This window comes from Vicugna pacos, chromosome 13 (genome assembly GCF_048564905.1).
Source record: "Vicugna pacos chromosome 13, VicPac4, whole genome shotgun sequence".
NCBI classification, from domain to species: domain Eukaryota; kingdom Metazoa; phylum Chordata; class Mammalia; order Artiodactyla; family Camelidae; genus Vicugna; species Vicugna pacos.
Window position 1 is genome coordinate 1412801 of NC_132999.1, and position 15444 is coordinate 1428244.

Below are 15444 nucleotides of genomic sequence, written 5' to 3' on the forward strand. Positions count from 1 at the left end.
CTGGAACCCTGGCCCAACTTCAAACCATAGGCTCTTTCCATGCTGTCAAGGGCTCCACTAATGGTAGTTATTAAAATCAATAAAAATATTTTATTAAAGACACATGAATACCATAACTGAAATCACTCATTTTCCTTGTTAAGTCACCCTCTGCTGTAGTCAGGGACGTCATCTTGCTGTGTTTGCCATCCCCTTAGCGTGACAGGAACACTTTCCTTGTTAAAAATTCATCAGTCTGAGTTTTCAGGCCCAGGGGAGTCCTCTCTGGCCTCCTCCTCAGTCAGTAGTCCTGCACAGGAATGGTGATCTTGTGGATAAATTCATCATACTTCACTTTGCCGTTCGGTTCGATACCTGCTTCTCTGAAAAGATCGTCCACTGCAATAAATCACATGAATTTTTCAGTTTGGCTCTAGTGTTACGTTCTAGGACATCCAGTTCTTGGGGGCTGGGGCTCCCCAGAGGTCTTCCCTGAGCATCCAATTGACTGTTCTCGTAGACTGGGAGGTAAACCAGTGAACAGAACAGGACAATCCACCCCCTGCCTCTTGGAGACCACAGATTCAATTTTGACTTAATCAAGTTTTTTTGTTTCTTGTTTTTGGCAGGGGCCAGGGTAGGGAGGCGTACTGGTAAGGAGTCAGACCCTGAGGCCACTTTTTGCCTTTTTTTTTTTTTTTCTCTTTTATTTTCCCCTTCTTCAGAAAATACTTGACCCCCGTGCCAATATTTCCAGAAAACTTTGGCATGAATTTTACCTTCCTTCAGCCCCTGCAGACCAGATGCCCACTGCAGCTCCATCCTGGGCCCCCTGAGCCCAGACTTTGGCCTGCCTGTCCTTCCAAATCGACATCCCCCACCCCAAGAGGGGACCTGGTGACAAGCGGTACCTGCCACCATCATCTTTTTTTTTAAAGTGTGTTTGGAGGGTGAGGATAGGATAAGAAGATAAATTGAACTGTGCCTGAAGCTCAAAGCCTACAAAACTGCCATTGTTCTTTGACATTGCTCAAAAAAAAAAAAAAAAACCACACTTACTTGTTTCTTCTGGTTCTGGATTCCTAGGATAAAATACTAGCTTGTCCCAGGCTTTGACAAGAGCCATTTCAGCTTACACTTCTCTGCGGTGGCCTCTCAGAACCATCCTCACCCTCTTACAAAACTGTCTCCCTGCCCCACGTCAACTTCCCCAGCCCCCAACGGCCCCGACCCAACGCTGCGCCGTCAGGAGGGGTCCTGTGACTTCCTGCCTCGCCGTCCTCCTCCAAAATGTAGTTACTGTGCTCTGTGCCTAAGCTGATAGTACTGTATTTTTTAGATAGTATTTTTAGAACGTTAAGACTGTAATTTATCTTGTTTCACGGAGAAGCTTCTACCCGTCAGCCACTTGGCTAAACCTGTCCCAGGGGACAGGGCCCAACACCAGCTCCGGTGCCAGCCACGCGGCCCCCAGCTGCCCAGAAGAGGGCCAGCTACAGCCTGACGCTGCTTCCTGGGGAACTCGGCGGCTCCCTGCAAGCCCGTGAGGAACTGGGGTCCCCGTGTCGGCCTGGCCCAGGCCTCGGGCGGGAGGCCCCCCTGCAGCCGTCTCCAGCTGCTCCCAGGATGCTTCCGTAATAAAACAAGCTTTTCCTTCGGCCACCCAGGGTAAGGGAGTTTTTCTTCTAGTATCACCTTTCCTGTCTTCCACAGCAACAGGGAGGGACATCGGTCGCCCTGCTTGTCTGGAACACGTCGCCAGTTTCCCTGAAATGTCTCTCCTACTCCATCAACAAATGAGAGGCGTGTTCTAATTTGGGGGCTGCAGTGGCACTGCAGACAGATCATTAAGCCGTAAGAATTAAGGCCCCTGCTGGCCCTCTCTGCTAACACCCGACCCGGTACCTAAAAGGCCAAGCAGTGTCCTCAGAGCCTGGGAGGGAAGGAGAGCCGTGGTTCCCTGTGCACAGTAAAGCAGCCGCAATGAAAGGCAAGATCATGAGAGCTGCCAGCCTGAAAAAGCGAGGGACACGCCATCTGCCTTCGGTAGCACTATTTTTACATGCTTTGCGCACTGTGCCTTTGTGACTGCAGATAAAATCTCAGCAGACTGCTTTATAGAATGTTAGTTCTTGGAAGACAGGACCTGAGGGATTGTCTATTGTAACCTCGTTTCCCAACAAGGAAACTGAGGAGGGTGAGAGAGGTTAAGAAACTCATCTGAGGTTCCCCAGAAGGAAGGGGAGTCAGGATTCAAGTCTCATTCGAACTGCACCCTTACAAATCCTCCATTGGTTTGTTGTGATTTAACCAAAAGCTAAATAAAGGCCCAGCATTATTGAAGCCTTTTTCCTCCATCCAGTGTGTCCGAGCCCAGCTCCTCCTGCCCCAATCACAGGCGAAGCCAGTGGCCTAACTAGAACCTCAGCTTCTGGGGTTGGTGGCTGTGGACGCTGGCAGCAACCCAGGATGGCTGCTGTGGCCGGGCCCCGGGCCCCGGGCCCCGCCAGGCAGGCAGGCTGGGGGACGCCGGCAAAGGCCCCAGCAGCAAGGTCACCCTTATCACGTACATCGGGCTTTCCTAGAAGCCCCAGGCCCCTGGTCCTGCTCTGGGGCAGGAAAGTATGGACGGTGTGGGGCAAAGGCCACCGCGCACACACCCCTTCTCAGTGCTGGCTGAATCGTGACAAGGGAACAGTAGCATCTCAATTTAGAAATTCTTGGCAACAGTAGCAGCTTCAGGCAACAGCTGTGTTGAGAGAGCCTGAGGGGGGCAGGGGTACAAATGTCACAGACCTGCATTTGGCTCCCAGCCCTGTTACTCACCAGCCACTCACGGCACCTGTTTCTTTCATCAGAGGCGGGGGCACAAAATGAAGGGCCACAGTGAAAGCTCAAACACGGGGTGATGCCCAAGTTAATCCTAGCCAGTTCCCCGGGGCCTTCCCTACACCCTGGGCCAACCTCTCCCCTGTCACCCCCCAGGCCCCCGAGTTCTGCCCCAGGCTCTACTCCAGAGTTCAAACTCAACACCTTCTGGGCATCCATCAAATGCAGTGCCTACGCACCACAGGTGCGTATGGATTGGGTTTTGGTGCCCTTCCCCTAACTCCCTAATCCTTTCCCACTGCTGGGAGAGAGGGAATGAATGAGGCCATTACCTTCCTTGTGGGTCAGCTTCTCTCCTAGTTTCGTGAGTTTTGACCGCAGCTCAGATGCCATGATGTAGCCTTTCTTCTCCTTGTCCACCATCAACATGGCCAAAAGAATCTCCTTCTTTGGATCCTCTTGTTTTATCTGCGCGTGCATCATAGTCAGGAAAGTAGAGAAATCCAGCTCTCCATTTCTGTCTGAGAAATCCCCAAAGTAGCAGAGTAAGCAGGGAGGAAAGAGTCCTCGTGGGGAAGCCAGCTGGTCTCCGGCCCCAGCCTGCATGGCCAGCTCGGGGGCGACCTAACTCAGAAAGAGCCGTGATGGTGGCAGTGGTCATGGGGAAGTGGATGCAGTCTGTTCCTGCCGAGCTCCCACTATGGATGTGCCTCACTGAACCCTCCCAACAACGCTTAGTGACTTCAGTTCTCATTTTGCCCACTAAGGAGACAGAAGCTTAAAGCGTGGAGTCACCTCAGAGCAGTGGCAGGACCAGGATGAAGCACCACCTCCTCTGCTCCCTTCTGGATGCTCCTCTCCTGCCTGCACTGGAAGGAAGTGCACCATCGTGTCCACCCCTTCTCGACAGCCACCGCGGCACATCCACAAAGATGGACAGGTGACCCGCAGCTGTGGCCCCAAGCCTCTGTCCCACCCGGGCTGCACACCTGCCTTTCCCCTCACTGCAGCCTGCAACCCGGTCTCCCCTGCCCACGCCCCTCTTCCAAACGGGCCTGGGAACCCCAGCCCTGGCCCCAGCTGGGCTACAATGGCAGGAAACCAGCACTGCCCCGACCACCACTTCCTGTTTGAAGGAGACAAAAACCAAAGGCAACTACCACCCCTCCGGAAATGGAAACAGGGACCCTTAGCACCAGGCTCGAGGTGGCGCAGCCTGGCCTGCCCCAGGACGGGCTCCGGGCACTGCGGCAGGAGCCCTCAGTGCGACCTCAGGACGACCCCAGCAGGGGGTGGTTCCCCATCTGAGAGATGAGGAAACCGAGGCCCAGGCGGGCTCCTGAGCAAGTGTTCTTTCCAAGCCACCCCTTCCTCTTTCCTCCCTGAGTGTCCAGCTACCGATGCCAAGAGCCATCCCGGCCTATGCCACCCCCCGTCTTTTTCTTTATACAAAATAAAACTTGTTGCTGGTTGTAGAAGTCCTGTTATGTTCCCACTGTCAAAAATACAGGAAACAATAAATAAAGGGAATGAAAATCACCCATAACCCCATCACCAGAGCCACTTGCTAACGTCTTGGGTGGGTCTTCGTCCATTTTTTTCCTCCTAGTTTTGCCCAGTTTTTAGGAGGTTGGTCTTGGAAATGGGAAGAATTGGGTTCCAAGCCTGATTCCACCACTGGCTTCAACACTCAGCCAGGTTGCCTCCTGGGCCCTGGACTTTGATCTTTATCTGTGAGACGGGCTAGGATACAGCCTCCTTCATCGGGTTGTTGAGCTAAGCACACGACAGATACTCAGCAACGAGACACTGTTCTATCAGAACGACACTGTGGTCACTGTCAGCACTGTCTGGACCACAGGTTTGTGATCACCTGGTTGGAATGCTTAGAGCCATCCATCCTTAGTGAGATGGGGTGTCACCAGTTGCTGTGAGGATTCAAGGAAGCCCACGTGGTCCACAGCCACCACCTGCCCCTCAAACTTCTGAGCTGTTCACACCCCCACCTGCTGGGCCCCTCCCAGGACCACAGCCGCAGGACTCAGGGCCCACCCCCCAGCCCAGACTCCTCCCTCCCGGCTCACTCACCTATCCCGTGCGTCTGCAGGTGCCTCTGCACCTCCCCGGGCGTCGGGCTGGCCCCCAGGCACCTCATCACCATCAGGAGGTCAGTGGCTTTTATCTTCCCCCGCTGCTGCTTATCGTACAGGGAGAAGCATTCCTTGTACTCTGCCGGAGCCCAGCAGGGAGGGTCAGGAGCTCTCCTCCACCGTCCACCCCCACGTCCTCTCTCCTCTCTCCCTCCACTCCCCCCACACCACCCCCGGCTTCCCAGAGTGGCCAGATACAGCCAGGGAAAATACAGGGGCTGCCAAGGTAAACTGAATTTCAAGTAAACAAATGAAAACATGCTTAGTCTAAGTAGATCCCAAATTTTGCAGGGGATGTAAGTAAAAAGGTATTGGTCGTCTATCTGAAATTCACACTGAGCTGAGTCCTGTATTTTATCTGTCAAACCGTAACTCCTCCCTCTCCTGACTTCCGTTCTGCCTCCTCCCCTCTCACAGCTGCCTAAAACCATAGACAAGCTCTCTCACTCTCCAGGGCCAGCACAGGGAGACCAGGGGACCTTGGCCAAGACACCTGACATGGGGAACCAGGGACAATAATGCCTCTGGGTTACTGGGAGGGCCAGCAATCCCCTCTGGGAAGGCCTGGCAGAGGCAGGCTCTCCCACGTGGTGACATTTATCACAACGGTGGGCGCTTCTGAGTCCCCTGCTCCAGCCTCTGGCCTCCAGGCTGCGCTCTCCAGCCGCCCTCTGACACAGACCCTGGTTCTGTTCCTCAAGAGGCACTCACTGCCGGGAAGCCCCCCGGGCTGTGGCGAGATCCTGCTTGCTGCCCTCCCCTGCAGGACGTGAGGCGGCTGCCCCAGTGAAGACCTCCACATCCACAGCCCCCAGCCCTGGAGGCTCAGTGAGGCCAGCCCCTCACAGAGGTTCTGACTAGAGGGGGAGAGTGGGGTTCTCACCAGAACTGGTCAAAAGCTCCAATCCCAGGGTCCCATGGGGTGGCGCCACCTGGGAACCCTGGGCTGGCCTTCTCAGCACCCTGCTCCTTCCCATGTCTCAGGCCACCCAGCTAGTTCCTTAGAAGCCTGGACCTTAAGTGGCTCCTTAGCTGATAATGACAAAAGCAACAGCAGCAGCTCATGCTGAGGAGCACTTTACCCCCAGGCCATCACCGCAACCCTGTGATCTGGGACCTTGGTGGTTCCCATCCTGCAGGTGGGGCCAGGAAGCTCAGAGCAGCAGCAGGCCTCCCACCAGGCCCCCTGGGAGCCCCACTGCCAGGCAGCAGCCACCAGGGGGCAGCAGAGCGGGAGAGCCGGCAGACGGGAGCCCCCCCCCGCCCCCGCCCCCACCCCAGGCCTGGGGCCCTTTCACGTTCCCCAATTAAGGCCTCTTCTGGTAACCCAGGATTTCAGGGAGGTTGCTAATAAAAGACAGGCCAGCCAGTGGGGTTTAGGGACAATTAGCTGCTTTTGTTCCTGTGGAGAGGTTGAAAGGGAACTTCCCACCCTTTCAGAACTTTACAGAGCCTGGGCTGCTGGAGGGGCAGACCACCAGCAGGACGCGGGGGCAGGGGCTGGAGTGGCCCAGGCCACGCAGGGCCAGAGCCTGACCTAACCCCACCTCTGGTTCCCGCAAAGCCTTAACTCCCTCCCAGAGGGCCCAGTGACAGTGGGGTTTGGGATGGGACAGAGGGGACAGCCCTGTAGGCAGGGCTCCAACGCAGGTCTCCCCCACCACCGTGCCCCTCCTAGGGCCCTCTCTTGGCCACCCCGCCTTGTCTTCTGTCTGGGTTTGCCTCTGCACAAGGGGCTGCAGATAGAAGGCTCGCTGCCTTCCTGAGACGTCCTGCTATCAGAGTTGTCCCCATCTGGCCGGGGCCTGAAGGCGGTTGTCACATTCTTGGGGCCTGGAATGGGCCAGGCTCTACAGATGGGCAAACTGCCCCCGCCACCTGCCCTGCACCATGGAGACCCGCGGCCCCTGGTATCATCAGGGCCAGAGTCAGACAGGGGCCCATCTCCTAACAGTTATATGAAATGTACATAAAGTGTCTTCTGTCTTCCTGCCTTTAATGACCTGGGAGGCCAGATCTGAACTGGGAGTCCCGTGCTGGAAACAACGGGGCTCTTCTGCCCCCTCCCCAGTTCCCCGATGACCACCGCCTGCCTTATATTGGGCTGCTGTGGTCACTGCTGTGTATTTTTTTTCCCACTTCTTCCCCTTAATAGAGGCACTGGGGATTGAACCCCGGACTTCCTGTATGCCAAGCATGAACTGTATGACTGAGACATACCCCTGCACCTCGATTCTTCACTGATTTCCGCTTGGAGGTGGTACCAGGGATTGAACCCGGGACCTCCTGGGTGCTAAGCGTGCACTCTACCACTTGAGCTATACCCTTCCCCCTCGATTGCTGTATTTTGAATGCCTGGAACTAGGCTGCCACCAAGAAAAGGCTCACAAATGCTGAATGAAAGAATGAATCGGGTTAAAGAAATTGGATTAAAAAATCTCCTTCAGGTTTTTTCCCTTTGAAAATACAAATGGCCTGAGGCCAGAAAGAATTTCCCCAGGGCCTAGGATAACACACCAGTTGCGTGTTGGCGAAGGTAACAACTGGTTCTGATGACGTACGTATACAGTTTGCTATAAACTTTATAACCTTAAGGATGTGTAGCACACAATTTACAAATAAAATATGCAATACTCTTGATTGTAAATTCCATCTAGCCAACTGATGATCACAAGTGAGTTTTGCAGGTATATATAGAATAGATAAACAAGTTTATACTGTATTGCCCAGGGAAATATATTCAAGATCTTGTAGTAGCTCATGGTGAAAAATATGAAAATGAATATATTCATGTATGACTGAAAAATTGTGCTGTACACCAGACATTGATACATTGTAAACTGACTATAACTCAATAAAAAACTAAAAAACAAGTGAGTTTTGCCAGCTCTTACAGCCACTGCCAACCTAGTTTCGATTTACCCACGACACGCGAGGTTGCATGCCAGTGAATGCAACTTTTCCCAATGACTGTATTAAGTCTGATAAGTGATCTTCTATTAAACTATCGCTCACCCTTGTGCAAATTACATTCATTAAACTGAAATCTCTCTCACATCTTCAGCACTATTGATTGCAGTACAGCTATCTTAATTTTTTTTTTTTTTTGGTAGAGATGGAGGGATCAGAGCATTCTGTGATCTTCCGTTATTTAATAATGGCTGATTTTAACAACCAGGTCAGAAAGTTTCTTAAACTGCACAACCTGGCTGGAGCTAGCTGGCCCCAGAAAACATCTGGGTGCCTCCCGGGCTGCATCAGGCCTAGTGTCAGGTGCATGACTGGCATTACCCTCTGTCTCTCCCTCACAGCAGCCTGGTGAGGTAGTGTCATTATCCCACTTCACAGATGAGAAAACTGAGGCTTAGAAGTGACTGGACCCAAGGTCCACTGCCTCCAAGGTGGTCCCTGGTCTTCCCATTCCATCAGGCCACCCTGTCCAGTCTTTTCACTCATTCATTCAACATTTGTGGCCACTTTGTGTCAGACACTGGGATACAAGAGGAAGCTTACCTTCTTCCCTTCTAGAAGATTCCAAGGCCCCAGAGGGAGGGTCAGTGAGCCTCAGAACCAGGTGTTGGTGGGGGGATGCTAAGGCTGATGGCAGGACTCCAGACCCGAGACCCATCAAGTCTTGCCTTGAGAGCTGGTCAAGAGAGGCCCGTGCCCTGAGCCTTGTGTTTGCAAAGTCCCTGCTCTGGAAACCCTTTTGGGAGTGACGGTATCAAGGAGCCTACAACTTACCCACCCACCTACTCTCCTTTCTGGACCAAGCTTCTGGTACCCAGAACTCTGGAATCCCTGCCCAGGTAACCCTTCGTTCACCTCCAGGGCCTGCAGGACCCTACCTGAACTTGGCCGGGCCTCCCCGGCCAGGCCTGGGCCATGAGTTCTGTGTAACCCAATTCTTTCTGCTTGGCCTTGTGGAAACAGCCATGCTCCGTGGGAAACTGAAGCCTGCTGGGGGCTGGCAGGTCAGGGCACTCAGGGAAGAAAGTGCTCCAAACACCAAAACTAGGCTTGGTGTCAGGGCAGAGGGGGGCTCAGAGACCACTGGAGCTGACCCCTCCGCTTGACAGGTGGGGGGCCTGAGGCCCAGAGAGTAAAAGCCTCCTGCCCACGAGTGAAGACATGGACTCTTTGCTCTTTCTCAGCGGGCTACAAAGCCCCGTTCTCTGGCTGGGCCCCTCACTGGCAGCTGGCAGCGTCTCTCTGTCCATTCCGTCTCCCCTTCCAGCTAACAGGTTCTGGAGGAGAACCTAGTGAGGCTCGCTCCTAACACTCCCTTTTTGTAAGTCACACTGAGAAGTGTCATAGTGACCCGTTTTACCTCTAAGTCCTGCCGCCACCTCCCCCAGGCAGCCGCCTCCCCTGCGGCCCCGACCCCTTGCCCGTGGGTGGGCCCAGCTCCCCCACCAGCCTCCTCCTTTGCCGGCAACAAAAAGTGATCAGAGCAAATTGCCTAATGAGACTCACATTTTGCTGTGAGTTGCTAATGAAAGTGGAAACCCAACCTACCATTAATTTGGTCCTGGGAGAAAAACTTGGCCTGCAGCAGAGAGAAGAAGGCAGTTAGGGAGGGACCCCACGAAAGCCCCCCCACCCCCCCGCTTCCCCTCCACCTCCTAAGCCCCGGGCAGCCCGGCCAGGGCACACGGACCCTCACGCACCATCTCGGGGCCTCCGGCTGCCACCCGCGCGCGGGCTCACCGCTCCCAGAACTGCCCTCTCGTTCCCTTTCCTCCCGGCTTCAAGTCGAAAGTCCGCCAAGCTGGGCGGAGGCCCGGGTAATAAATCCGCCGCTGCCATGGAGACCAGGCGCGACGCCAGGGGTCAGATTCCAGCTCCCGCGCATTGCTGATGCCCCGGCCTGCCTGGGCCCGGAGGCAGCTGGGATTTGGAGCAAACGAGGCTGCATGAGGGCTTCCCCGGCACCGGGAGGCTGGTGCTCTGTAGCCCAAGGACAAACGCTGCTGTTCGTTCCTGGGAGCCCCCTGCGGACACTCAGAAGGGGGGTCAATGATACACACACACAGAGGGTCGCAGGGTCCCGCCCCGGGCCTGCCTCCGGGGTGGGGGTGGGGGATCTTTCCTCTCTCTCTCTCTCCTGGGACTGAGTTGGGGGCGGACAAGCTCCTCCCAGGTGCCGGGCACTGCACACTGCCTTGCTCAAGGCCCATCACACACCATCTTGTAAGTGGAAGGAAACCCCGCCATGATGGCACAACCCAGCAACAGCCGCCTCCACCGCCAGAGCCTGGGGATGCCGTGAGCAGGAGGGACCCAGGCCCTGGTGCTCTCGGCCTGTTCGCTAAGTGACCTTGGTGCGTCATTTCACTGTTCTGTGCCTCAGTGTCCTCGCTGGGCCTCATCCCAGGGCTGTTGAGAGTCAAATGGCCAGTTCCCTCCCTCGGGGGCAGGGGGTGGGGGAGGTGCCCGCGTTGGGGTCTCCCGCCCCACCACGGGCTACCCAGGGGGCGCAGAGGGAGGCCTCTCTGGCAACTTTCCTGGCCAGTTGGACTCCCCCTTTCCTTCCTTCCTTCCCCTCCTCTCCCCACTGAAGCCCCTGCAGAAGCTGCTGACTCTTCATTTCCTCAGCGGTTTGTGCCGCCCGCCCCTCCCCACACGAACTGAGGAAGTGAAGGCAGGATGGGGCGGTTCCCTGGAGCTGCTGCACTGGGCACAGCTGGGTCTCCCCCTTGGTCTCCCAGATACCTGTTGTATCCCTTGTCCAAAGCCGGCCAGTGGCTGCCCTGCCTGAGGGGGCTCTGACTCCAGGGTCCGCACACTTTGTCAGGACCGGCATGGACGGCTGCACAGGTGATGCACTGCACCAGGGCTCCCGGCTCCAGGGATGAGTGGGTCCTGGAAAGGAGCTGCACGTGTGCAGAGGAGGGACCTGTTGCTAATTTGCTCAGGATGCATGGGTGGGGCCCTCCTTGGTCTAGTCTCCCTCCTACCCTCGCCACCTCGGAGGATTCTGACGAAAGGCGAGTTGTGGGCCGGAGAGAAGGGGCACTTCCCCTTAACAGCCTTGAAGAGAGAAGAGATGAGGGAATGTCGGGGGTGGGGGGGCCCTTGGAAGGATAGAGGCACAGAGCTGACGCTTGGCGGGGGCGCCTGGAGCGGACAGGCCAAAGCGCTCATTTGGAATCACCCAGCGTTTGCAAAGGGGCGCATGGGGGAGACAGGACTGTCAGGCTGCACTGCTCGCCTGCAGGTCTTGTAGTTGCTGGCCCTCGAGACTGAAGAGCCCAGACCCAGATACCAGTTTATTGGACAGTTAAATCTTACACGCTTGAAGCAAAGTCCTAGAGGGACACTCCACCCTGCTGGGCAGACGGCAGGCAGGACCGCAGAAGCAGTTTCCATTCCTCCAGGGAGAGGGAGGCTACCGTTTACATGGGGGAGGTGACGTCAGGGTGGCTCATTGGTTACCAAGGAAACCAAAGGCTGGGGCAGGGGCAAGCACTAGGTAGTTACTGATTAAACCCTATGATTAAGAGGATGGGTTAGTCATGTGAACAGGGTACAGGTGAGGCAGGGACTGGTTGAGCAGGGGATGGACAGAGAGCAAGAGCACAGCCATCTTGAGTGGCCTGACCCTACACGCCACCCTGATGTGTGTGCGACCCTCACAACCTTGGTCTGCCCCTCCTGGGACATTCCTGGGGTCGGGTGTGCAGAGGCGCGTGGCAACCAAATGCCACACACGCAGCACGGACAACAGCAGCTAAAGGGCTCAACACTGAGACACTGAGTAATGCTGAAGATAGTAACTCACCAAGATGTGGGCAAGTTTTGGAATCGAGCGCTTATCGGGTCAATTTTTCATGGCAGTCCAGAGGAGGACGACACGGACATCTCACTGCAGACCCAGCAGGCAGACTCATTTCCCAGTGAGGTCATCATTGCTGCCCAGCCCACAGACAGATTCCCTCCCCTCAGACTAGGGACGCAATATAAGATGTTTAATGGAGATCATGACCATTAAGCAAAATACGAGCAGTAACGGCGTTCTGAGTTGACACCACCCCTGCCTGTGGTTTGTCCACCTGTCCACCCTGGGTCCCCACAGCTGGTGCTGGGGCCGGAGAGGAGGGGACACTGCTGTTCTCCAGTGGGGGACCTGGATTAATTAACTTAGTGGTCTTCAGTGGGGCCGGGTAGAAGACAGGTGAAATCTCTAAGTCTCTTTTTCTTTTTCTTTTTTTTTTTATTGAGGTATAGTCAGTTTACAATGTTGTGTTAATTTCTGGTGTACAGCACAATGCTTCAGTCATACATGAATATACATTCATTTTCATATTCTTTTTCACCATGAGCTACCACAAGATCTTGAATGTATTTCCCTGTGCTATACAGTATAAACTTGTTTATCTGTTCTATATATATCTCTGTCAGTATCTACAAATCTCGAACTCCCAGTCTGTCCCTTCCCACCCCCCTCACCCCTGGCAACCACAAGTTTCTGTTCTATGTCTGAGTCTGTTTCTGTTTTATATTTAAGTTCATTTGTCTTTTTTATTTTTTGATTCCACATATGAGTGATATCATATGGTATTTTTCTTTCTCTTTCTGGCTTACTTCAATTAGAATGACATTCTCCAGGGCCATCCATGTTGCTGCAAATGGCATTATGTTATCATTTTTTATGGCTGAATAGTATTCTGTTGTATAAATATACCACATCTTTATCCAGTCATCTGTCGAGGGGCATTTAGTTTGTTTCCATGTCTTGGGTATTGTAAATAGTGCTGCTATGAACATTGGGGTGCAGGTGTCTTTTTGAATTATGGTCTAAAGTCTCTTTCTAATCCTATTCCCCACCAGGCGGCAAACCCAAACCACTGGGGACTTACTTGCCAACTCCAGGGCCGTTTATAATGTGTTCCCCTGGGGGTGGCTCTGGGGGCAAAAGTAGGTTATTGTCCTGACTGACAGTTGGCAACGGTCCTTCAGTGGTTGACAGTTGAACTGTGGGGTGGACTAGTTGTCTCTAGGTTAACATGGCAATGACGCACTGGGACGATTGCTTTGGGATGTCAAGTCACAGCTCACAGGGCTTGAGTTAGCTTCCTCGCTCACACGTGGGGAGAGCAGGTTTCCCATCCCACTTGTTGGTTAAGTAGCCCATTCATCCTGTTGACTAGCCTGGCAGCGATGGGGTTGGAGGGCATGTGGAAATGCCAGTGTCTGCCATTTTTACCGGCTCATTCCTGAACTTTGTGGACGGTCAAATGGGTTCCTTGGGAGCTATCAGTGTCCTCTCCCCATAGGGGGCACCCTGCCACCACACAGTGTGGGGCTTTCCACTACATCCACTAGGATACTGTCCATCACAGGCTGGGTGCCCTCTGGGGTCCACACGCATGGACTATCCCGCGCAGACGCATCTGTGCACCTTGCCTCCAAGGGGTGGGGCCTCGGCCTTCTTCCACTGAAGATGGTTTCAGGAGGATCAGCGTCTCCGTCAGGCTGGTGGGGCCCCCAGCGGTGTAGGTAACCGGGCTTAAGACAGTGTGTAACTCTGCACTCAAGGAGCTAATAGATAAAGTGCTACGTTGACTTAAACAGGCATGCCACTTAGCTACGGCTGGACTTGTGCGTGCCTGGACTAGGCCTTCCAGAAAGTATCCAGCTATGGGATACTGAGCACATACAGTCACCAGGCTGCCTTTGGTAATGTCTTTCACCTGCCGTAAAGCATCGTAGATTGCACATAGCTCTTGTTCCATCACACTATATTGTTAATCTGTCCCCTTCCATAATTGGGACTGGAAGCCCAAAGCTACTCGTTATTTTGCCAATGCCACAGTCCCCAGCCTAACGCTTCCAGGTAACTAGCCACGTCCAATGTACAAGCCTGTCCCTGAGTCAGTATCCCTGACGCCTGACTCTGCTTAACAGCCACCTTGGCTTGGGTGAAGGCGTCTTACTCTCCATGCCCAATCCTGGTACCCTGCTTCTTTCCAAAGCTGTACAAAGCTTGCAAAGTTTGGCTGGACCAGATGCAGGATAAAAGGCTTCCAATAGTCCAAAAGCCCTAGACATGTTTGTAATCGTTTAGGGGTGGTGGGTCGAGGGTAGCTTGTATTTTGCCGGTAACTGCTGAGGACACCACTTTTGTCTTATCCAACAAGATAACACCCAAGTATTTGACAGATAATCCGGGCCCTTGTGTTTTGTCTGCATTTACCAGCCATCCCTGTGCAGCCAGATGAGCCACGAGCCACAGAGGATACCACCGGGGCTACTGCTTTTAAACTGGAAAGCGACTCTGAGGTTAACAGAGTACCATCAACATGATGGAAGAGAGAGACTCACAGTGGTTAGCTGCCTCTGCACTGGGCGAGGGAGCTGCTCTTCATCTGTATCCTGTGAGACAGGGTCCGCTAGGACCTTCTCCCCATCTTCTACCTCTTCTTTCTCAGTGCTGTCGGTAGGGTCCCACACCTTGGGGTTCCTATGTGGATGCGCCACGACTCTCCAGCCTCTCTGTTGGGGAAGCTACCTCCCCTTCCGCTGTGCCAGCAGGAGGCCCACGGCTGCCGCCGCTGCCTCACCATCTGGCTTCCTTTTACCCCCAGTAATGGCACCCAACTCCTCCACAACACCCGGGCTGTCTATGGATTCTCTGTAGTCTCTTGGTGGCCCCCATTCATCAAGGACAGTCACCACAGGGCCCCACACGCGACTGCATGGCCACCTCGAATTCCCCTGCAACCTTCCATTCCCCATCCTTGTTCCCTGACATCTTGGCGCTCAGGGGAGTTTCCATGGCTTCCTGGTTGGCTCTCCAGTTGTTGGGCTGCATCCCACAGGCCTGTGAGCCCTGTAATTGCCCCACCTTGAGGCCGAAGAAATAGCCCCTGAGACAGTGACAGAGATGTCAACAATGTGTTGGGTAGGGGAGTCTTACATGTCCGAAGCAACATCCTGGAGAGACACCCCACCGTGCATGGCGGTTGGCACACAGGACATAGCAGCAGTTTTTGCTATTCAGAATTGTTATCAGGCTGGCTTATCAGTTACCAGGGAAACCAGCGGCTGGGGAGGGGCAGGCACACAGGGAGTTACTGACCAAGTCCTAAGATTAAGAGGATTGGATAGTCATGTGAATAAAGCAGGGACTCGGTTTAGATTTAGGTCAGTGTGTGCTGGGGTTGGGGCTGTGTGCCCCCAAAGGCAACCAAACTGACACACCCTTGCCAACTCCTTTTTTCGGTTTTTAGGAGCCTCCAAGGAATGGCGTGCATATGATCAAGAACACCTGCATGGGGTGGTGACTACATGAGGGTTCACTACACAAAACATCAAACTGTACGCTTTACTGTGTCCCGTGTATGCCACACTTCAGTGCACCATGAGGAACAGTTGGCCCTCCCACTTGGGGGCCGAGATTTTGTTCACCTGCAGGTCCCCATCACTAGTTTTTTTTTTAAATTGAAGCATAGTTGCTGTACAATGTTGTGTTACTTTCCAG

General features: G+C 54.1%; 1 protein-coding gene and 1 long non-coding RNA gene across 2 annotated transcripts; one reads left to right on the forward strand and one right to left on the reverse strand.

The window, feature by feature from the left end:
• Positions 1 to 117: 117 nt before the first annotated feature.
• Positions 118 to 9782, reverse strand: LOC102544854 (calmodulin-like protein 4). Its single transcript, XM_031679548.2, is given in 6 exon segments — positions 118 to 378; positions 3141 to 3329; positions 4897 to 5037; positions 9477 to 9507; positions 9629 to 9658; positions 9660 to 9782. Coding segments are annotated over 6 exon segments (597 nt in total). The 5' UTR covers positions 9768 to 9782; the 3' UTR covers positions 118 to 280.
• Positions 9783 to 10144: 362 nt separating this feature from the next.
• LOC140700571 (uncharacterized) lies at positions 10145 to 14280 on the forward strand. Its single transcript, XR_012078975.1, has 2 exons — positions 10145 to 10282; positions 14161 to 14280. It is a non-coding gene; the product is annotated as an uncharacterized lncRNA (long non-coding RNA).
• The last annotated feature ends 1164 nt before the right edge of the window (positions 14281 to 15444 follow it).